We start from the raw sequence: 25,156 nt of genomic DNA on the forward strand, positions 1-25,156 counted from the left end.
CGGCGCGATATTCGGGATTGGACCGAAGTACCATCCGTTCTCAAATAGCGGCGCGGCGGCTTTGGCGCCGCGCTTCTTCTACTTCGGCAGTGACGCTCTTCTTCTGTCACCGATGGCTCTTTTCGTCAAAGACCCAGCTGCGTATTTACAATTGCTAGTAGGTACAGCGGGGCGTGGCACTTGCGGAGATACCGGAAGTGTGTCCGCATGCACGAGTAAGAGCGGGTGCGAGAGAGGAAATGTGGGGACTTTTGCTCCTTGAATATATGACTCTGCCTAGGCACTACGCAGGAGTTTCTTAGCGCTTGTTGTATGTGTTTGTCAATAGGCGTGCCGGCAGAAGTCGCGGGGCGCGGTAGTGTTGAACTTAGCGTCACAAGTTGGAAGCTGGACATAACTACATTTATTCAATCATGCTTTTTACTAATTGTAACCACGTGTCATTATTTCGCATTATTGGCGGCGCCTCCAGGACACCAAAGCGGCATAAGCTGCCATAAAACCCAGCAATAGGCACACTCATACTCGATTTCAATGGGACCGTCAACGCAGCTATTCGAAAGGCGTTGTCTATAGAGCTATAAATCAGAAAGGACATTTTTCATCACGAAGACAATCTGCCACTCTCGAAGAATTGCTTATCTGCAAGAATATCGCGAAAAGACTTATTGCTGTTTAACTTTCCCCTTACTACCATTTCGCGTGTGTGCACGTTTCTTATCCCATCACATAGTTCGGGATCATTCTGCGAGTCTTGCTCTACGTTTTAGAAATGTATTTTTGCCCACTGTTTCATCTTTAACAGTGCGCAATCAAAATGGAGCATCTCACGTCACTTTCCTTTTCCGTCTTGCTTGTTGCTTTATACAGCTACAGAAATGGTTATGTGTACTATATATTTGCCGCCCATTTTCACAATTGCTTATTGTGTCCCGCTAACGTCTCATGTTCTATCAGCGTAAAATCACATGCAAGCAATTCCGAAACTATTCTAATGTGTTGTTCCGTTTCCAGATTCACCTGCATTTCTAACAGTGGCTAGATTCACACTTCAAAACGCAACACTTAGGTCCACTCCATATTTAAAGGCCGGATAAAGAGCGAATACAAATCACACTTCCATGTGATTTCGCGTAACAGCATCTCTGATCAGTTTACTGTCCGTGTTCCATTTTATGACGGTGGTGCAGGAGGCGAGATCGTATAGTCGATCAGGTTGTCACTTTCCCTTATTTTATTCTCTCAGCCTCATGTATAATTATGTATTCAAAGTGAACAACGTTCGACTCAAAAAACAGCACATCGGACATGGACGTTTTCCTCTTTTGTGTTATTAGATTTACCTGTCGGAGGGGCGTTCCACTTAAATTCTACCAGGAAAACTGATTTTCGTACGTTTGTCTCTACGTGACGGCGATTCGGCATTATTTCGGCCAAAGAATGTGGTCACACTCTGCAACGACACTGGCATTACAAACTTTCGGCGCGTAATTATTGTTGTAACCTTATCGCCCCGGCCAGGCACCTTCTCGCGGTGCGATAATGTTAGCTCGCCCGCGCGCGGAGGAAGGGGATTCCGGCTGCAACTGCGCATGCGGCAGTTGCGCGCGTTCGCAGCGGCCGTGTCTTGAGAACAACCTGCGTTGGGGGCAAAGTCTAGGTGCATCGACGGCTCGTACCTTTGTGCGTGCTGTGTGTTCTAGGCGCTCAACTTGAGCTGAAGCGCTAGACAGCACGTAAGTCACTTCGCTCGCTGCTGCTGCCTCGCTTCCTCACGGCAGCGTTTTGACAGCAAGTGTCCACGCTCATCGAGTGTGATCATGTTTGCTTGTGCGCGCTGGCACCATGCTTGTTAATTTAGTGCGCAAGCGAATGTTTACAAGTTCATACGACCAGTAAAAGTGCTATCCTTATTTCGCATGGCTGCCTGCTAATTTGCTATCGCAATCGATGCTTCGCTTTTGTGGCTAAACTGCGACTTTTTTTCTCTAACAAAATGCCATCTTAAGCAGAGTAGCACATTTTAACTAGAACACCAATGCATTCCGTCGTACATTTTCGTAATGCATGTCTCGAAACTGAAGCCACACTCAGCATTCCCTGTGGGTGCATACGCTTTGCGACCTCGCAATAATTCGTAATTCCAATGGGAGCCGTAACGTCGTTGGTTGAGGCTTGTTTACAGATTGGCTCACAGGTTCAACCACGAGCTCCTGTATATGACAGTATGCGGTGCTCCGCAACTAAGGACAAAGGAGCGAATTCGAACACCGGCCTCGGCAGTCACGTTCCCAATTTATTTATTTATTTACTACCCACAGCGTTCATTCAGGCATTACGGGGGGGGGGGGGGGGGGGGCTGCAGAATGCGGTGAATTTCTGAAATGGGAGAACATTTGAGGATTGCTAAGTGTTCGATAATATCATGGCACGCCCTGTTTCTTCGTCTCTCCTATGCCACAAGTTACTATATGAACTTAAAGCCATCAAAACGCCGTAGCGTTTAAACCTTTGTTTCTTTGTTTTCTCTCTCTCTTCACCTTGTTCTTTTGGTTCTCTAAACCTGGAATGCATCAATTCAGTGATTTGATCTCGCAGTCTCGAAGCAACCTATCAGCAGTGACAACAGTGATCATCTGCATGTCCAAATCAAATATCCCTCTCATTTCAGCGGCCAAAATTGCCTTCACATCCGGCGTCATGGCCTCCGTCTCGTGGCAAATAGCTCTTCTAGCAGCAGCGCTGGCAATCTCCGTGGGCAGCACACCAGCGCGGAAGGTGAGACGCATTATTTGTTCCCGAGGGGCGGAATTGAGACAGCCTATTTGTTCGCGAGTTCCGTTTAACAGTGACCCGAAAACTTCGGTATTAAATATGTACTCGTACATTACGATACTCTTACCAATAGCTCTATAGCGTAAAGACAATTTTAGAAAATATTGACCGGTGTTCTTGAAATTTCTAAGCTCCATTAAGTTCTCCGTTCGTATGCCAATTCCATATTCGTTGCGGCGCGAATAAACGCAATTAAGGAAATTCCGGGTTCGAAATCGCCTAGCTTTTTATATATAAAAGCTGGTTCCCATTGAAGTCCATTCCGAGGCACTTCCCATTTTTATTGCGATAGCAAATATATGGAAACTCCAGGCGTATTCCCGCCGTCGCCGTTGGTGTCGCCGTTGCCGTAGCCGTGATGTTCCGTATGAGTGAAAGCATGTGAGTGTGAGCCGGCGAACGGCGATTCACTCTTGCGTGCGCTAGCGAGGAACGTGGCCTGGATGCGTGCCCTCTCCTGTCAAGCGCGAAGCAGTGGGTCAGGCGAGGGAGGAGGGGGATTCTTCTCCGGCGGCTGAGGGCGGCTGTTAAGCTGCCTCGATGTGCTCCTCGCCCGTCACTCCGTACAGAGTGGAGCCCACACCGTATTTCCGCGCTCATCGAGCGAGATGTGTTCATGTTTACCTGCGCGCCTCTCACCGTGCTAATTAAATTAGTTAAAACACGTTGGCGACCTAGTTGGTTTGAATATGACAAAATGTATAAGCGCATCTGACTAAGGACGTAGAAATAAGCTGACAAACAAAGACAGCGCTGTATCTGTGTGTCTGTTTCTTTCTGCGTCCTCGTTGAGTCACGCTTACACATTCTATCATTCTTAATTTTGTTATTAAGTGCATGTTTACAAGTTTATACGGCCAATAAAACTATTATCCTTACTTCGTACAGCTATCTGCTAATTTGCCATCGCAATCGGTCCTTCGCGGGCGGAACTGCGATCTTTTTTGGGATAATTGCATCCTTATGCCGCTTATTCTACCACGAACACTACAATCGTAAACGCATCTTCCAAGGAATATAAGTTGGTGCCTAAGACCTATTTTATTCTATTCCACAACGCGAAATGCTTACAGAGCTCTCAGGAACATTTTTGAAGACGCGGAGACGTTGAACTTTCCTTGCTCCACCTGTTTATCGACGCAAAGCTCTTACAGCGAAGTTGTTACCCTCTTGTTGGTCGGCATTTTTCGTGTCCATGTCCGTGGGCAAAACTGTGGGCCGATCCCAGGATGTAGTGCAATTCCGGGCAGACCCGCGGCGGAGTTGAAGCAGGCTTGAAGCATTCAGCAAAGTCAAGCGAAAATTGCATGCATTCTTCGGAACCACGGATGCCACATACAGAACAGCGTTCGTTTCAATAAAAACAAGCACAAAACAAGCATCCAAACCACGTAATCGATTATGAGGCGCTCCTGATAACAATGCGAAACACGTAGCGCTCCTCACAAACGATTACTGTGCGCATGCTGCCGCGGCAACGGCAGCTTGCGACGTGGTAAGTGACGTCACTAGCCTTTTGTATATAAAAGAGCCAGTTTGGTAACTGATTTCATTGTAGTGGTAGTGCCGCTATAATTAGGCAATGCATAGTTATGACTCCCTAGGAGCAGTGTGAATACGAGCAGCGACTAATGGGAAAAAACCGCAATACCACCAGTGGCGGTGTGCTATCATAATTATCATAACTCCCATTGCTACCATAACTCTAAATTACCGTTACTACCGTTACTCTCAAGCAATAAAGTACCGCACACATCTCTGAGCAATTGTGCTGGTGGTTTTCAACAGCTTAGATGGACATCCACTTCTGCAGGGCCGGGATGGCGAGTGAATTTTTTAGAATGAGTGCGCCTGGGCATACTAGGAAAGGAAAAATATACGCGAGTTTATGATGCTCTACTTGAAGTTAGGATAAACTAATCATGTCAGAATGTTTGGAGCGTACATATAGCAGTTAAGTGGTGGTTTGAAGCAGTAAAGTGATGAACTCTGAACAGTGAAAATCGTCTGAGGGTATGGTGGACGTACAAAGAATAAATCAAGAGAGTGTAGAGTCCATAGGGTTCATAAGGCTTGAGTAATAGAAAGTTGTCGCGGGAGATTTCTACCCTGTGGAGTGTCTAACATTGCTGATTATGACGCAGTGGCAGTAACCAGCTGCTTCACCTCCTTGCCAACCTGCACACTCGCTTGACTTCTCTTTTTTTCTTTTTTCCAAAGCGTTCCAAGCGACAGGCGTACGAGCTTCCGGCTGGCTCCGAGTTGCTGCTGTACGCCCCGCTCTCCACCAACTTCCGGTGTCCGGGTGAAGGGTACTACGCCGACGTGCAGAACAACTGCCAGGTGTACCACGTCTGCCACCAGGTGAGAAGGTGGTGCCAGCGGTCACGTTCCACAGGAGACCACTGGCCCTGTGTGCAGAGCAACATTTTTAGCCTTATTGTTCCTGTTTTTCTTTATCTGCATGTGAATTTTCTAGAAGACTACAAATGATGTTTATAAGGTACCGGTGCGTTGCATATTCATAGCGAGCGCTATCGTGGTATTTTTGTGGTTTTCCTTTTTTTTTTTTTTATACAGGACGTGCGATGAAAACCACATACGCTGTCACGTAAAGGCTGGGAGATTTCTGGTTAAGCAAAAATAACGCATGTAGAGGGAACCGCTATCGATTTCTCATCGAAATCATGAGTAACGCGAAAAAAATATTCAGTAAGAAAGAAAGCTGAATTATCGCAAATCTAATCAGACAACACAGTATTGCAATATACATATATACAGCGAGAGCAAATTTTCAGGTAATTTTTGACAGGTACATGTATTTAGCTGACGTAATATTCCATTTATTTATTTATTTATTTATTTATTTATTTATTTATTTATTTATTTATTTATACTATCCGTTCAAATCAGTACCGCAATAAGTGGTAGGATGTATACAAATTTTATAAATCACATACAGTTGACCTAACTATGACCCAATTTATCTGGGTCATAGTTTCTGAGGAACAGGTAAGCCTGAAATAACGAACATATGGTACTCATACTGCAACTCGTTTGAGAAGGTATTTACGTCACATGCTCCGTACACCTTATCACTAGTCAAACAAGACGTGCAATTAGTAGATAGATAGATAGATAGATAGATAGATAGATAGATAGATAGATAGATAGATAGATAGATAGATAGATAGATAGATAGATAGATAGATAGATAGATAGATAGATAGATAGATAGATAGATAGATAGATAGATAGACAGACAGACAGACAGACAGACAGACAGACAGACAGACAGACAGACAGACAGACAGACAGACAGACAGACAGACAGACAGACAGACAGACAGATAGACAGATAGACAGATAGACAGATAGACAGATAGATAGATAGATAGATAGATAGATAGATAGATAGATAGATAGATAGATAGATAGATAGATAGATAGATAGATAGAAGTTTATTTACTACATAATTACACTGCTGTACTTAGACGGTGGGATGGGAAGATATAAGCTGCATAATCGCCGCTTGACGGGTCCCACCTCCTCGTCACTGCTCCCACCTCCAGGTCTGATAACGGCTGCTGGTCCTGGTCCTGCTAACGGCAGCTGACTGGTCCCACTTCCATCCCACCTCCCCCATCACGCTAGTCATGACTATAGGTGTCATCGTGCTAAACCATTCAGTACTCCATTACACGAGAGCTGCAGTGTCATAAGTCTCAGAATAATCCAAGTTACGCACAAAGAAGACAGTAAGACCACCACGTTCTTTTTCATACGTAGCCGCGAAAAAAAAAAGTCATTACCGGCGCGCTCTTTTGGCGTGTATGTTGCATATGCTGTGTACTTCACTACGGGATGTTTCGTAAATATTTGCACTGATTATCTTACAATGCTATCAAAAATAAAATGCGTTCGACTACCTAATGGAGCAATGCAAGTATTAAAAGAAATATGCACGTACCCGCTTGATCGCAGGTAACACGTCCGGACGGTTCAGCCGACACGCAACACTACAGCTTCATGTGCGGCAACCAGACCGTGTTCGACCAGCTGTCCCTCACGTGCGCCTTCCCCGAGGACGCCGTGCCGTGCGCAAGCGCGCAAGATTTCTTCTACGTCAACAACTACATCGGCGTGGAGAACGCGCCCTTCCTCACCGACGATGACGTGCGCCGAGCTGACGCCTACAAGCAGGGGTGATCGACGGCCTCGCTACGCTGACAGTAGAGCGTACTCGGCTTCACAGGACACGCATTATACATATATCTGTGCTGCACTGCCTTATGCAGTGCACGGCAGTTGTGCTTGCAATGGCCGACAAGTGTCTTCTAGGTCGGACCGCTGGATTCGCGCATTTGCAACTGGCTGATACCTATCGAATGACTTCAGAGCACGAGTAGGCCTACCAACGTGCTTCGGCTAATGCATAATTTTGAAGTGCACTTGTACTCAAGCTTGAGCTCGAACGCTGCTATTACAGGGCACGGTGTCGTAGGTCTAGCTTATGACTCTGACTTCCTGCTTTTACTACAAAATTCGAAGTTACCTTCGTAACGCATCGCTGCTGTTGTGCGTTTCCTGCTTACGCGTTTCAAACTTTCGTCTTTGTCTTGCGTCTCAATGGCTTATTCAGGTGCCGACCATTTAACGCAATCACGCGTTTTCAAGCTGCTTACCAAAGATATGAGGCAACTATAACTGATCTTCACTCGTCTAAATCCCTCTACTTTCTCATGAAGCAGATAACGAAAGAAGAGATATGTGGAATCTCTTCGACGTGTCCTTTTTTGGCATTCTCTTTACCGCTTGCGGTCATTTCATATGTTATAGTGTGTGTGCCATGCGATTCAGAGCAAAGATATAGGATTGTGTTTACCTAGCATCAATCGTTACTCCTGCCTGTTTCTTCTTTCTGCTTATTTTTTCTCTAGTTCTTGTTCAATGTCTATTTGTGCCCACTTCCGGCCAAAGGATGTTCTCTTTCCTTGCTCTCATCCACGTACACGGCAGTCAAAAGTGAATAAGCGAAGCGATCTTGCACTCAGAAACATTTACGCAGAATTGTGGCTTCACCTGCTGCGATTATCTTGGATGCGGAGCGAACGATGTATATCGGAGGAACGCACACAAGATGAACGTCCGATTATCGTACCCTTAAAAAATCGGTCCATTTAATCTAGATGTTATTAGACTTGGCAAGCAATTCATCGTGCGTTGCTTTGCCGAAGACCATTAGATCGAGTCGCTAAAATGTTCGAAATTATTCGCGTAAAGATTTACGAGGCTTCTGAAGCTGTCTACTTTCACACTCACTTGAACTGTGCCAAATATTATTCTTTTATTTTTGGCAGCTCTGCAAGCCTTAGACATTTCCTTCCCACTTTCTTTAAACAATGCTTCCCTCTCGCCCCTTTCCCGTCATAGGGCTTCAACGAATGTTAAACTAGATATTTTTTATTATTATTATTGTCCTTGCAAACGTGCGAAATCCTATTCCCGCATCTCATCTTTCCTTTCTTTTTAACATGGGTATATCAGACTTCAAACACGCATTCCCTTTTAGCAGCTCCAATTACCTGTTTTGCATACTTCGAACTCTGCTTACCCTGTTTGCTCTTTACTCAGCTTTCACGTTATGAGCGCGCGCGTGTGTCATGGAAGCCTTCACCTGCTGACGCAGTTTATCTTTATGCCTTATTTATTTCTCACTACTTCCCAACATAACAGACATTTTCACGGTGTTGTAATCCCCGCGTTCTTTGTTGTTGTTTTTTTTTTGTTGGTGTCGGTAACGTTCTCCCTCTAGTAGCTGCTGGCCAGCAACGGAAATTTCAACTTGCTTTACTGATGCCATCGTATGCAAAGTTGCCTCGCGCGCCTCACTGGTGTTTTCATGTACGCACGGTGATCAATACCATGTTTTTTTTAAGTGAAAAGAGCTACAGTTGTAAAACACAGTGCAATCGAGATAATCTTTTTCTTTTCGCAACGCACAGCCGACGTCTGCGGATGTAAGAAAACGTGTGACAACCAGTTATTGAGGGATACTTCCAGCATGATCTGGTAATTGATGTATTGAATACTTATTTTAGAGCACTTTTAATTCCTAAATCGAAGCCGGTCAGCAATTGAGCCATACTCACTCAGTAGAAATCCTGAGACCATAGCAGCAATACTGAGATATCCGTCCTCGAACTTACCAGCTCACAAATTCGTGCTTGCGCTTATTTTTGCCCCGCTTGAGCGAAAAGAGCGTCGTTTTTGTGGAAAATGTTAAGTGTAACGCATTTCACCGCAACTTCGGGGAGTGGTATCGCCTTACTGGTGCCGTGTCTCCTTAGTGTACATGTCTCGAACATTGACCGATTCCAATGCTGCATTTCCAGCGAATGTCCAAAAGCAAATATTGCAACTCCTTAAAAGCACCTACCGTGACTATTAACTTAAGCGAATATCGCATCGTTACCCAGAAGGACATCATTGCACGGTCAAACAGTTCGACTCTTCCCATTTAAAACGCGTGGTATAAAGGCCTAAGACCACGCACACTCAAGAGATGAACACTCAAGGGAAATTGCGTTGCTCATCAATCTACGGGTGTAAGAATTGCACAACACGTTTTCAGGGAGATGTTGTGCGTATGTGTAGAAGTCTGTGGCACAGTAATAGCCTAAAATATCATATCTTTGTTTTGTTTTGTGTTTGCAGGCAATTAAAAGGATTGATATGCGTGACTTTCACATGACGGCACAGGAGCCAGTTGGATCACGGTAGACTGCTTTCACTGCGTTACTAAAGATAAGCGATAATTACACCGATGAGACTAAGCCGCCCGCCTTTTGGGAGACCTGCTGACACTCTAATATGGCGGCAACGATATCAGTGCAGGTCACGTGTGTTAGGCTAATAGGCAGCAGCCCTCCACCCCCCAACCGAGCCCTCACTAAAGAAAGGTGAAAATTGGATAGGAAGTTAATGGGCTGCAAGAGAGGAGCGAAAAAAGAAATTAAAAGAAAAATAATTCTTAACCACCCTGTGCACGTAGCTTTAGATCGCATTTGCAGCCAAAGCCAATGTTTGGGAAGGCTGTAGAGTGTCGCTCTTTATAAGACTTGGTGTTTCTGCTTCAAGAGCATCAGAACTTATCTGTGCGTGTTCTCCGCCACCCCTAAATCTTTGTGCCCAATGTTACACCCTCACGCTGCTTAGCAAACTTGAACGTTGGTGCTGTCTCTCTACTGCCGTAACACAAGCTCCAGATTTTGCAATTGTGCCACTGTTGTTTTGTCGAAGCTTAGTTGAAACCTTCTCCATTCCCTCCTGTCTTCCTCTACCTTCAATATCTGCATAGCTTACGCCTGACCACATTTCTTTGAGTTGAGATTGATGACTCCAGCCCTTAGAATGTATGCTGGTTGTCTCATACCGAAGCGAGACATTACTCCACGAGTGACAAAACCCTTACTCTCGAGTAAAGTAGCACAATTTAGAATAGGGAAATGGAGAAGTAAGCTTAATCAGCGTTAAGGTGCCGAGGTTGACGGGAGGCCCGTGCCTTGGCGACAATCAGGGCTACAGAACATAATTATCGAGACATAAACCACAAACGCGTCTTTCATGCTCCTATGTCGGCCTTGCCGCTGTTCAGTCCTAAATTTTGCCACTCACCTTATTTTACTGATTCAGAAAACATGTTTCTGTCTGGAACAGAATGCTCATTTATTCGTAATCATGCGCTGCATTTCGTCGCTTCGTCATGCGCTTGTCGGGAGCCCATATTTATTGCCGCAGCAAGCGATTGTCCCTCAGCTTTACCGTCTTTCGTGAGCAGCCAAATGGGACTTTTTGTAATGGCAGCTGGCGTGGGACACTTTCGTCGGTGACTACTTTCGTAAAACTCACTTTACATTCTCTCCTTCCCCTCTGTTGTTACTTCCAGCTTAGAAATGTCAGCTACTCTTCTTCTTAAGTTTGCAACCGACGCTCGTGGCGTCTATTTAACTTTTCGTGAGTCGTCAGACATGGGGCTAGACATATAAATACCGACAAACTTCCTCGAGCTAAAATATGTGGTATTGTTTTCTTCTTTTTTTTTTTGCCTTCCAATAACTTTTTTTTTTATGCGCACACAGCACATAGGAAAACTCGGTGCGTTCAAGGAAAGAACTCGGAGGGGCGGACCTTACTTGCACAACATATCACAATGTCCACGTAACTAATTCAAAAGGTTCATGAACTAACTCTTAAACTATTCACTTTAAGACACAAATTCCTCTTGCGAAAGCGAAGCCGGAAATTAGTAAGTTTATGTCCAATTAGCAGAAATCCAAAACTACAGCATCATTTTCAGGATGATCCGTCACTAAAATCTGCCACAAATGCACTGGTGCCCCAGTTAAAACCATCCCGAAATTATTGACGGGCGCTTTTGGCAAGGTTTTAGCTGTCAATGTATCTTCAAGCGTATGTTAGGCCGGATATCTGTGAAGTAGTGCTAGTCTTAGGAGGAAGCTTTAGCTCGGGTGCTCCTATCTAAATACACGTAAAAGGATCATTCGTTTTTCTCGGCAACCACTACACCAAATATGACGAGGTTTGTTGCATTTAAAAGACAATTTTAAGATCTAGTGACTGTTGGTTTCAGATTTCTTATTTATGTTATCAGTGTTTTATTAAAACTTGGGAAAGACCAAAAATTTTCAAAAAGCGAAACTATCAAGTTTACAACTCTGTAACTCAGCAACGAAAAATTATAATACAATTCTGTGAAATACATATGATAGTACATCTAAAGAGGATAAAATTGATATTTACACATGAATATCAAAAAATGTAGTAATAAGCAAGTACAGCTTGGGCAGAACCCTGGTAAACATCGTAACAAATTCACGTAAGATGTAAAATGACATATCGAATTTGTCCGCTTTCAATGACCTAATGGATGCCGTTTACGGAACCGCGATATCTGTTCTTGATGCAGAGCTATGAATTCGTAAACTTCGTGCTTCTATTTTTTCAAGCTTTCGAATTTTTAAAAATCTCTTAAACAAAATTCAGGAGCTAAATCGAAATTCCGCTTCCAGCAGTCACTAGGATTTAAATTTATCTCTCAAGTGCAACAAACTTCATTAAACTCGGCCCAGTGGTTATCTCAGAAAAAAGTTTTTGCCTTTTAGATGTATGTGAATAGGCCGCGTTGGAGTTGGGCCCGAGCTAAAGCTTCCTCTTAAGTTTTCTGCTAAGCAAACATCCATTACGTATGTAACGTAACTCCATTACAGCTCGGCGTCAATTTCGCAATTGCGACAAGTGTCCTTAGAGTGAACAAATGAAGACTTGGCTAGGGAATATTTTAATTATCAATCTGTACCTTGTCATTAATTATGCGGACAATTTCCTCTTCTTCCAGAAATCCATTAAAAACGCAGAACAGTGGTATCTGTAACGCTCTATTTAAATAATAATTCGTCTTAAATAAAGTAAAAGGTGGTACACCGCTACACGGCGGTGTTTAGATGGCCATGTAATTTGCACCTCATTGTTTTATTGGTGAAAGAAAGCAAGATAGAAAACGAGCAGTATAAACTTCTGTGCAGTCATTTTAGGTCTTCAGTGCACTTGTCCCTAAATTTATAATATGCGCCCCTTCTAGTGTCCACCTGTCAATAAACGGGTCGAATGCTTTCCTATTTAGCCCATTGTGAAAATCTTGAACCAGCGGAAGTTGCGCTTGTCCTCTTTAAAGCGTGTTAAGACACCCGTGTTTTGTACGTTAGAGTTTTAAAAGTGCCGTTCTCTTATTTCTTAGAATGGCTGTTTGTAACCCTGTTATAGATCACGATACGCGATCTAAATTGTTTCTTTTCTTTTACTATTTGTTGCTGAGTAATGCATGTGTCCTTTATTCAAACTGAATTTTGCATTCTGAACGCAATTTTTGTCATTAGCATCAGCAGGTCGATTGCATTTACGACCTAGGAAAGTACCGCAATGTCCAATGGCGACACCCTTCGCTCGCTAAGTGAGATTTTACTGCATAGTGATATGGCAATGTAGCGAAATTAGCGCAGTGGTTTATTTTGTTGTTATGAGGTGTAGTGAAATAGCAAGTGTCATTGCAGTGCCTTGCGCTGTGTACGCAATACACTGCAACAGTATGCAGTGGTGGACAGATGCTTCAATATTCGTTATGTGCGAGAGTCCGCAAGCAGGTATACTTATTGTTACCGCCTGTTCGTGATTGTTCGTGGTTTTCAAGGTGTCATCGATTGCCCCGTCTGCAATGTGAAGCACAACTCGGCGAGTTATGCAGTAGAGAAACTTTATAACTGCCGACAGGCTGTTGAAACTGGCGCAGTGTACGTACAACAGAAGATGTTCCCACTGCGTCAAATAGTATGCTACTTCTGATTTACGACTCTCTTTTTTTGTGGGTCTCTTTTTTAAGGATGCTGAGAGGAAGCTCTGGCTCGGGTCCTCAGCATTCAGATGCATGTGAAACTCCCAAAAATTCTGTTTTGGCGCCTGCTGAATTGATTTGACTGACGTTTGCTGTCATATCTTAAAGAAAAAGCGAAAATATACTGACTGCTTCGAACATTTAGGCACCTCAACTTTCTACTCAACTTCCAACAACGGGCAAACACAAAGCAGCAAATTTCGTTTCAGTCAATTCACTGGTTCTCTGTTGTGAGCTCGTCCGAGTTTTACGCGTATTTGAATAAGGAAATCTGACTTGGGCTCGAGCTAAAGGTTCCTCTTAAGAAGATGTGCGACTGTTATAATTATAAATGGTTACTTTGTTTCGTTGTTCGATACACGCGCTTTCGTTGTTAACGTTAGGCACGCTTTGTTGCTTGTTCTGATATTGTGTTTATGGAGATCGCAGACAAACGTTGGACTCAACAGCCCCACGTATGTATACTAACAACTCTATGACAGGACGGCACATCGTACTCATATGCATGATCAGAAACTTTTAGTATTGAGTACCCTTCTCGGGAATGTCACAGCGCTTGCGATTTTTATTTATGCTCTGTGGTGTGCCTTTTCGCTGTAGTCGTTGTATTAGCTCGAAATGCATTGTTTGCTTGGCTGCAATAAAGGCGCGCAATCCTGACTTGCGCCGGTTCGTGTATTAAAGAAAGTTTTATTTACGTGAGAGGAATGTTTGCGTTCCGTGTCACTCAACGTGATCGTTAGAACGCTGCGTGTTGTTACATGTTTTTGCTGCACGAAAAAATAAAAAAGACGTTTTCCTGAAACATCAAAAGTTGCAAATTCCTTTCAGCGCAGGGTCACCGAGGGCAACAATACAAGCGCTCGCAAGTTCCGAACTGCTGCAACAAAACTAAGTCTCTACAGCACATCTACCTTCAAAGAAACAGGCCCATACATTATTTGCATTCCTTTGAGTGGTGCGGAAACAGGCACCACCCACAGTGCACGACCCAAACAAGCCTCGTTTCTCGTGTGTCCTGTTCTCTGTGTTGGCTCTTCTGGACCAAGCCCAGCGAGCCGCTCGTGCCAGTGGGGCCCTGGAATAGGGGCTCCAACCATCGTGCCTTGTTTTATTTACATTAATAAAGTTTTACTCTCTCTCTCTCTCTGTTCTCTGTGTGGTGTCTGCTTTTGCGCTGCCAAAAGTAATGCATAGTAAATTGCACCGAATTTCCAAGCAACAAGTTCTCCAGAAAGAGGCCTTTTCCGCAAAAAAAATAAATAAAGAAGAAATAAAGCGAAGAAATAGACAATTTTAAGCAGCTTTTCAATTGATTCATTTAAAAATATTGAACTTAATAAGTATGCGCCAACAGCTACAGTATGTTAAGTGAAGCCGCAGTGACTTGCCTTCTGGGAATGTTCTGGTTCAGCGTAGCCCTTGAACATTTCGGATGGTGTTTTAATACGCTAGTGTGGCATCTGGACGCCACGTGGCGCGCGAAGCAACACCTGAATAGTGTTGCTGTGTATGGCTGCCGCGGGCAGCCATATTCTCTGGGGGAGCCATGCACAGTAACTCTACGCCTGCAGTCCAGATGGGACAGCGCCAGGCGTCTCGCAACGCCCACGCCATGAGTAGCGCCGCCAGTGCTGCTGTAGGAGTCGCACCTCGTTTGCGCACGAGATCAGACCAGGCAGGTTGAAAAACGGCCGCGGTGGAAAGACGCGGCGCTGCGCAGCGGCAGAACGACTGTGACTCGGTGCTACTAGTGGCGCATGCGCAGTCGTGACTAGGGAGCGAGAGAGAGAAATATCCGCGGCGAGGCGCGCGTTGTGACGTCATGTGCCTCCTCGGAGCACCGCCCCCGCAAAATCATGAGTTCGCGGCCAGTAAAGCTTCCGCTTAAAAAAAAAATTCCTTTGATAAGACCGGCCGAAAGGCTACGGCGTTATTCAGCGTACATAACGTTAGCGTGATGTTTAGAGCTCAGACAAGAGCATGCACATATCACCTCAGCAGGAACGCTGTGTATAAGCATGCGTGTGGACAACGCCCATGCCAGCAGCAGAAGGCTGCCCTCGCTCGGCTACCAGGATGATTGAGCGTGGCGTTGAGTGCGCCTTCACTTCGCTTCGTTCTTTTTGCGGACCATTGTATACTCGGCGTCTCCGGAGATCCTCTAACCATACACGCGCGACACAAGCATGCGCTGTCCTTGGATCAGCGCGACAACGGCAGTTGTGGCGCCGACGGCGTGCATACGCCTCGAGCGTCCGTGTAACAGTTTAATAATATAGAAATTTATACAAAAAATATCAAAACCTAGTGTAAGCTTGTAACATCTATAAATATGTTGCAGTGGCTGACGTGAAGAACCACAATTTATAACCACTTTCACCGATGACGCCGATGACGCCATCGATAAGGCATGAGCGCGTCCACTGATACCATATATGAACATACATGGAAACAAAGCGCTGCATGAGCGGATGTCTGTCTGCGGCGGCTGCTATAAATCGCAACCACGCATAACCATCGCGGTGCCTCTCGCGATCTCTCTATTACCGAGGCAGTCACGCCACACTTCGCTCCGTTTGCAGGATGCCACGCGATGCATATTGTCCACCCCAGCCACGCTACTCACAGCGCTCCCTTCCTAATATAAACCGTGTATCTGTAAAAAAATAATACGACATATTGACAAGCATACTTCTTTCACGCGTACAGCTGCGCTCAAATTATCGTAAGTATCGTATCCGGTGAATTTTTGTTATATTGTTGTAAAATGTGTCTTGAAACAACGCGCAAGTAATTAATTGCACGACGCTAATAGCTTTCCATATTAACTTTAATACACCTCTCCATTGTTATTATTAACCGAGGGTCCCGTTGTAGTCTTTGACTTTTGGACCCTCGTCTGTATATTGTCTCTTACCCATTCATTGTGTTTAAAGAATAATAAACTGAACCTGAAACTGCAATAGATCGTGTAAGGACGATGTGACGACGACCGGCGTGGTGTGGCGCCATCTATTGCACTTTTGCCAAAGGTAATAGGAAGTGAACGAAGAAAGGCTGCAGCGACCAGCCCCGGGAGAACACGCACTTTTCTTTCGTATCTCCTGAGGCGTGCAGAGTAAAGTAATCAATGATGGTGATGTCGCATGATCGACGACTAATATGATATCGAACAAGCACTTCGTCGAAATAAATTTCCCGGCTCTGCGTTCTTCCAAAGCAGGCGTGCTTCGAAAACTTTAGTCACCTTTGACTGAACACAGTTCCGCTTTCTACTGCTCCTGTACATCACGCGAGAGCACGTATAGAAGTTTACTTCTTAACTAAGCAACTGGTTTCCCCAGGCTGGGGATCCTTTCATGGACCGCAGATCACTTTATTTGCAGCACCATCACCAATCGCACTGCATGTCATGTGAGCATGCGTGGCGGGATGTATGTATGCTTGCAACGACGCAGTTTGGATGTTGACAGCAACATTGGCGTGCTGTAACTTGGTGCAGCGTTCTTATACGTAGCACAACCTTGACACCTCATAAATACATCACACACCTCATACACCTCATCAAGAATACAGAAGACTCGTGTGACATTGCAGAATCGTAGGTAAACTTCCAGCGAAGCTTTTAAGTCCGAGCAGTTGCGTCAAAATGTATTTAATGTCGGATCGGGGTTTTGCTTGCCAAAACCACGATCTTATTATCAGGCACGCCATTGTGGGAGATTCCATGATAATCTTGACCACGTGGTTATCTTCAACGTGCACCCAATGCACGGAGCACGGGCGTTCTTTCATTTCGTCCCCTTCCACATGCGACCGCCGCGGCCGGGATTCGATTCGCGCTTAGCAGCACACGACCAATCGAGATTTTACTTGTATGTAATTAAACCACGCAATTTAAGACGTTCGCCACATATGACTGACCCGTTTGCGTTGTTACCCGCACATGGTCTTCCTGATAACCTCGCTGACATTAATGACCCATTAACCTTCAGACAAAAAATCACTGCATATTTGGCTAGTACTTAGCTAAAAACAAGTATCTGTTCAGTTTTGTTACTTTTAACTTCATTGTTATTTATTTATGTAAGCATTTGTTCTAAGGTTGTTTGCTTTACTGTATACTGAAAAGCTAACACCTGTTCGTTTACCTTCATTGCTTTTTATCTTTGTTTACTTCGCATTTTTTGTTTATTATTTGATTTTCGTTTTGTTCATACTTATGTAACAAAAAAAATGGCTGTGGCTTAGGTAAGGTTAAGCCCAGGATGCGAAGCATACTAGCCTTTATTTTAGTTGTTGAACCACTGTTTAGCCTGGTGAACTGCTGTTGCTTGGCTATATTTGGTTCGGCTAGACGAAGAAACAACTCATGCATTACTGCTTCGCCTTCAAGAGTGGAACGAGACAGCGTTCCCGTCGACCCGCCAAGGGGTGTAAGACAATGGGCTACAGGGCAGCGACTATGCGCCCCGCATTGGACGCGGTGAGCGTCGAGCAAAGCAGCGTTCGGCGCGGCAACGAAATGTGCGCCTGAGCAAGAGACGCACGCCTTAGAAACAGCTCGTTTCTAAGGCAACACCGCATTCACTAGAGGCGCTTTTGTACCGCTTTGAAGCATCGTACTCGTGGCTCAGTGGTAGCGTCTCCGTCCCACACTCCGGAGACCCTGGTTCGATTCCCACCCAGCCCGTCTTGCAAGAGTTGAGCCAAAGCCACTTCTCCTCTGTCGTGACGTCACGGTGTCACGTGGTTTCAAGGCGACACCGCCGCGCCTGAGGAGCTGGGTTGAGCTCTCGTAATATGCTTCGCATAAAACTGTGTTTTTACTCCGCATTTGTTATCTGTACCGCCCCCCTCACGCAATACTCCTCCTGGAGCCTGTTAGGTATATGAAATAAAATAAAATATAACGCTTTCGAGCACTTGCTTAAAGAAGTTTCAGCGAAGGTTGTACTCCATTTACACTCTTTTAACTTCCCGTGCACACCAGCCATAATATTGCCCGCATTATCACCAAATTCGATCTCTGTGAATATTATAGTACTCGCATGACAGTGGGCTAAACTATGTGCCTTAACTAAACTACACACATTGAACTTTGCCTGCACGTGAACCAACATCAGCTCCCTTTTTCACGAAATATGCTAACATTTTGCCATTTCGCCAACATTGCCACAATGTATCATGTGACCAGCATACACCTGTTTAACGCAGTTGCTAAAATTACTAAACTCTACAATCGCTCTATCGGCGAGACGCATTGTTACTGAGCGTTCCGGACATGCGGACACAGTGTTCCGTATGGTCGTTACTTGCATAGCATTCTCTTAATCGCTTTACTAAATTCAATTCATTTCACGTTTATATTTGCAAAACACATCGTGGAAAGGAATATGGGCTTAAAGTTTAACCAACACCTTGACTGGGCCTATAAACATATTCAAGGCAGCTGCGTACAATCAAACACAAACGTACACATTAGGGAATGTTCTACACTCCCAAGGTGAATCGAGTAATACAGTCTGGGTTAAGCGGAGCTGAAATCTTAAGACAAACTCGAAGTAGCATTGTTACTGAGCGTTCTGGACTTCAGTTGTCGCCTCTTGTCACGTAATACGCCGAAGCAAACATGGCATTTGTGTACATTCTTCTTCAAAGCTTCAAGTTTGAAATTAAATACGAGCAGTACCAGATGCTGCTGCAGTTGCAGCTGGCGCATTTTTTTCACATGATGTATTAGACCTTTACGCCTCCTTGAATTGTCAACTTCTCCTTTTTCTCATACCCAAGCCAAGTCAACAAACACTACACACCATTTAATAAACTTTTTCTTTGAGAGGAGATATGAGGTCCTGCATTCGTTTTTCACGTGCATGTTGGCCTCACCACAGCCGCAACTGGTGAAGCGGGAGTGAGTGTTTCTTCAAACTACCACCGGCACCGTCGCCACCGGCAGACTATCCTCAAGCGAGCAGTACCGCAGTTGGGTTCGAAAACATTTGCATCCAAATGTGGCTGTTAGAAACGACGGAAATATTGTGGAGAGAGAAACGTCTACCGTCCTTCGCGTTCTTTGTCACCGTTTTCAACTCATGAGTAAACCAACTGGCTCAGCATTAAGTTTTCGCCAGAAGGTGGACAAACGTGGAAAGGGGAGAATTTAGATAAAACGATGGCCAAACGTGCTGACAAAAAATGGCCCTTCGTGTAAATGCTCCTTTCTGCTCCCTTCTGCGACTTCACATTGCCCTCGAAGGTGCGAAAATAAATAAAATGGCAGAATGAGCTGCAATCTAGCAGCAATGTGTGAGCCCGCAAGCATTCTGACGTGTCATTTTGTTTATCAGGAGCAGTCCTAATAAAATATTTTGGTATTTCCAGCTGTTCGCGTCTAATATATTGACACTACTGCAGGCTACTGTAATGAACTATCACAACGAACTCAAAGACAAATACTACGCGAAAATTATGATTCGTACGTTGTTATTGTCGTTACTCCCAGCTATATATTTGACGTAATTACGTGATTGTGAATTTCTCTCAGAAAACTCGCTTTAATAAGTCAAATTATCTTATGCAGTTCATCAGCACTCGAAAATGCCCTTTCTTTTTCTTGTTTTTTGTTCTTGTTCTTTCCGATTCTTGAGGGTTACCGTGTTAATTGTGCATTTATTTAATAAATGTCATACTCGATGCCACAGTGAGAAAAAAACGCAGCCGTTAAGGTGAAAGAACAATGCTGTGCTTTTCCCACCGACAGCAAGCCAAGGTTATATGTCATCAGGTAGCAAAGTACGGTTCGACACAGTCGCACTGCTGTCTCGCCCCCTAGTGTTTTTGAATTTTTTCGACGTTTTGTCAAATAGATTTGTCGAAGACTTCGGACGACACGCCAAGGTACCTTCCCTACCGAAGGCCTGGGGGGCCTTCGCCTCCCGTCGCTTCGATAGGAGCCTGCAGAAGAGCCCGATCTGGTAGCGGCGAGAGCTCCGTCATGACTACGCCTGACCTGACACCGGGCCAGAGGCCAGCGACTGACCCCGAGAGCAACCGTGACTGTAAGCGATACAAGGCTGCAGAAACAGACGACGAGTCTACGCTTATTGACGATTGTGACATAGCTGACATCACAGATCTGGACGATGAAGGCTTCAGGCTTGTGCGTCACCGCAAGAAGAGGACCGTCGGAATCCCAGTGATTGTTACGCCTGCCACAGAAGGAGCCGACCTGAAAAAAGTAAATCCCATTGTTCTGTCTACAGAAATTGAAAAAATTCTTGGCGCATCGCCAGTTAGGAGCCGATTTACTGCTCAAGGAGCCCTGCTTCTAGATGTACAGACAGAAGAGCATGTGAATTCCCTTCTCAGCTGCAAGTCAATCTCAGGGACTGCAATCTCAGCACGAGTGCCCAATTCGTACCCGCAAAACACGTGCATTATTAGAGGAGTACCGAAGTGGTACACTGACGAGGAACTGTTGCTATACCTAAAGCCACAAGGAGTCTACCATGCAAGGAGAGTCACGCGACGCGTCCAAATTTCCGAAACCGATTGGGAGTCCAGGCGAACCAGCTCCGGGGTTCTTACGTTCGCTCCAAATACAGACCGCCCAGAGAAGGTCAACTTGGGCTTCACACGACACGAGACCATTGACTACGTTGAGACACCACCTCGGTGCTTCAAGTGTCAGCGCTATGGACATGTGGACAAGTACTGCCGTGGTGAGCAGCGGTGCAAGAGATGTGGAGGACCCCACGATTTCAAAACATGCGCGTGCAGAGAGAACTTTCTATGTGCAAACTGTAGTGGTGGTCATCCAGCTAGCTATAGCAAGTGTCCTATGCGGGCAGCGGCAATAAAGCGTAAGAAAACGTTTATCTTGGGGCCAACAGGAAACGATGAGAAAAATACGACGAAGAAAAAGACAGAGAGTCAAAGAGAGTCAGACGAAATGAGATGGAGCTCAAAGAGTGAAACTGATTTTCCAAGCTTGAAGCCTTCTCCAGGAATCCAGGACACAGTGGTGCCATCGCGCAGCGGACCGGCTAAAACAGTCAAATCAATGAACAGAGGCCCCGTAGGCGAGAAGACTGCTGAACAACCGGAACAGCGAAGTTATGTGTCTGTACTGCAGCGACCCCAATCGCGTTGCGATGAAAACACACCACAGGACGACTGTCAGCAGGTGCTACGTGCTCTCTTCAAGGCCTTGCGATCACACATAGAGAAGATGCCGGCGAGCTCGATGAAGGAAATGCTCGAAGTAGTCCTGGCTCTCGAATCAGTGATTCTCAGCTCTGCCTCTCTTTAAAGCACCTATCAATATGGATGCGGTCAGGACAGAATGTTCACAATCTCATCCACAGGTGCCACTTATTATGCAATGGAACTGTGCGGGTCTTGCGCGCCATTTACCTGAACTGTCGCTTTTCTTGCGTAACATGCCTGTGCCGATATTGGCCCTGTCCGAAGCTGGTCTTCCAAGTTCCAGATCAATTGCTGGTTATGTCGCACATGGAAACCAAAGTATTCCGACATTTCCGAACGGAAACGCCATGCTATATGTGAGACGTGAAATACCGCATTACGTTCTACCAGTGCAAGACCTTTGCAGCAGTGCTTTGGAAGTCACTGCTGTACAAGTGCGGCTGGGAAACCGAAGCCTCAGCGTGGCCTCCGTGTATGTGAGCTCGCGCCTGAAGGTCTCGATGCGAGAAATTATAAGAGACCTCTGCAGCCGCTGCCCTAGGATTATATGTGGCGACTTCAACGCGCACCATACTCTCTGGGGTGACAAGGCGATTGATGCACGTGGAAAGCAAAATGTTAGTGCTTTAAACACCGAGGGACTCTGCGTGGCAAATGACAAACAGCCAAAGTTTTTTCGACCACCGGCCTCTTACAGTGTCATTGACTTGACGTTACACTCAACGGACATCCTCGCATCGTCAACGACTAGTAAAGATAAAATGGGCAGTGATCATTTTCCTGTCTTCGTTAACATTGCTGGATATAGAACCAATGGCCGAAGATCTTGTCCTGTGACGCATTGGGATACGTACAGGGACGGCCTAAGCGAGTCATCTGGAGACCTGTTCGCGGACATGTTACGTAGCAAGAGATTGGCTACCCGACCACTTCCCCGCTCCGGATCTAAAGCTCAAAAATCTATGCGCTGCCCGTAGAAGAGCGGAACGGAGGCTGATGAGGACGAAGGGCGACCCACCAATGAAGACTATATATAACAGGATTAACGCAGTAATTCGACGTTATACAAGGAAACTAAGAAGAGATCAATGGGCATCATTTTGTGCAAGCCTATCGGTCTTCACGCCAGTGCCACGGATATGGTGGGTCGTTAATAACCTTGCTGGCAACTTTCGACCAAACAAGCCATTTGAAGCCCTAGCATTGAAGTTAGGCAAGACACTCGCTTGTCTTGCGAATGCCTTCGCTGAAATATACTCTTCCGGAAGGTCAGCCGGCACAACCAACCCGCCCCCGCTGCTATCGTCGTCTCTAATGGATGCTCCTTTCACACTCAGAGAGCTGGAACTAGCTATAAGCAGCCTACGACGTCGCTGTGCGGTGAGACCTGACCTTATCACTAATCAGATGCTGACTAACCTACCGGTTGAGAGACGGCGTGATTTGCTGGCATTTTTTAACCAAGTCTGGGCCAGTGGGGCTATCCCACATTTATGGAAGGTAGCATGGGTGGTACCGGTTCTGAAGCCTGGAAAGAATCCTGCAGCTCTGGACTCGTACAGACCGGTATCACTGACCTCGTGTGCAGCGAAGCTAATGGAGAAGATGGCGTGCACAAGACTCACTTGGTATGTCGAGCAGGGTCGAAAACTACCATCGTGCATGACTGGATTTCGGCAGCGTCTAAGCGCTCAAGACAATGTGCTGGACCTGCTAAGCCACATAGAACATTACAGTGCGGATGGCCTGTCGACACTTGCTGTTTTCATGGATGTTTCTAAGGCTTACGACTACGTGTCTCAAAGAGCCATCATCAGCCAGTTGCAAGCTATAGGGGTCACGGGTCATCTCTTGCACTTCATACATACGTTCCTCAATGATCGTCGCATCAGAGTTCGTCTTGGCGACACTTTGAGCGATGAAATACGTATATTTCGCGGTGTGCCACAGGGGAGTGTTTTATCTCCCTTATTATTTAACATTGCCATGAGTAGCCTCCCAAGAGTACTAAACCATCGAACACCAGTGAAGATATCTATATATGCCGATGATATCTGCATATGGGTCTCCGGCTACCAGCATCGCCGCCTTGCACGAATAGCCCAGGGAGCAGTAAAAGTCATTCAGGGCCACTTGGCAACGATTGGATTATCACTATCAGCAGAGAAATCATCATTCGTACTGTTTCCTGGAGTGAAAAGAAAATCTACACGCTTGACGCTAAATTTGGACGGATACCAGATTCGACAAGTCACCAACGTCCGATTTCTGGGCGTTACCTTAGACCACAGGCTACTCTGGCGCCGCGGTGTTGACCACGTTGTGGCGTCATCGTCACCCAGGCTACATGTGCTGAAGCGAGTCGCTGGCATACGCTGGGGCAACCACCCGACGTCGATGCTACGACTACATACAGCGTTGGTTACCAGTCGAATCCTGTATCAGCTACCTCTGATGTCACCCTCAGACAGCCAATACGAGCGCTTAGAAGCCATCCACAGAAAAGGTATCCGACTTTGCCTTGGAGTCCCTCAGCCAGCGTCAAAGAAGAAAGTGCTCTACGAAGCTTAGTCACGCCCTCTACGACTTCAGGCTTCCCAGGCTCTGATGATCCAGCTCCTACGATTGAGTGAGTCTACGCGCGGTAGAGCCCTCTTAAGACGTATAGACGCCGCGCTCACATTTTTATGCAGCATTGAACACGCTTCGCGTATTAGGATTGCGCTGCTCGAGACAGAGGGAAAGGATATAACCACCCTGGACATTCGAGGACATCACATGCAACTTAAGTGTACCACGATTGCAATCAAAGAGCTGCATTCCATCTGCAGAAGCCAAGTCATTAGTCCTGGAACACCTGAACACGATTTACCCGAATCACCTACAAGTATACACAGATGGCTCTGTCAAGGCAGCCGAAGACCGCTGTGCAGCTGCATTCTATATTCCCTCTTTAAGATATACGTGGTCTGGCCGTCTGGACTGTATAGCCTCGTCGACAGTTGTGGAAGGCGTAGCAATAGCTTCTGCTCTGCGCAAACTAAAGACTTTGCCTCCGCAGAATGTGGTTGTCCTTACGGACTCAAAGACCGCATTACAACAAATATACCGTGGTTTGCCATCCCTCAAGTTCCCACGCAAATCACTCGCCATCGTGAAAGAACTCAACAACGAAGGCTTCACCGTAAAGTTTCAGTGGATTCCTTCTCACATTGGCATCTCAGGAAACGAAAAAGCTGATGCGCTTGCATACGCAGCACTCTATCATCCTCCCAAAATCAAGGCTCCAAAGAGTAATCAAGTGCAAAAATCTGACATTCGAAATCACTTTGCGTCGCTTTGGGTTCCACCGCATATACTCTGCGTAACCAAGAGATTGCACCGAGAGGAAGCCACACTTCTATATAGAATAAGGACAGGATCTGCTAATACACCGGCCTGGTTATTTAAAACGGGGCGAATCAATTCTCCGAACTGTACGGCATGCAACGAGACAGGAGACATTGAGCACTTTTTGTGGTCCTGCCAGCAATTCCAAGATGAAAGAGACACTCTCCTGAAAAATCTGCAAAACAAGAACCTTCCGCATGCGCGCCTGCAAGACCTTATATTTCCCGAGGGATCAGTTATAGCCCGCA

General features: G+C 45.6%; 1 protein-coding gene across 1 annotated transcript in view; it reads left to right on the forward strand.

Moving 5' to 3' along the window:
* Positions 1-14,006, forward strand: part of LOC135917744 (uncharacterized) — a 66,348-nt gene extending 52,342 nt beyond the window's left edge. The window contains exons 2-4 of the mRNA XM_065451334.2: positions 2,672-2,778; positions 5,056-5,199; positions 6,821-14,006. Coding sequence (XP_065307406.1) covers positions 2,701-2,778; positions 5,056-5,199; positions 6,821-7,045 — 447 coding nt within the window. The 5' untranslated portion in view covers positions 2,672-2,700 and the 3' untranslated portion in view covers positions 7,046-14,006. The remainder of the gene's footprint in view (positions 1-2,671; positions 2,779-5,055; positions 5,200-6,820) is intronic.
* The last annotated feature ends 11,150 nt before the right edge of the window (positions 14,007-25,156 follow it).

The sequence above is a fragment of the Dermacentor albipictus genome, chromosome 3, assembly GCF_038994185.2.
Source record: "Dermacentor albipictus isolate Rhodes 1998 colony chromosome 3, USDA_Dalb.pri_finalv2, whole genome shotgun sequence".
In the NCBI taxonomy this organism is placed as follows: Eukaryota; Metazoa; Arthropoda; class Arachnida; order Ixodida; family Ixodidae; genus Dermacentor; species Dermacentor albipictus.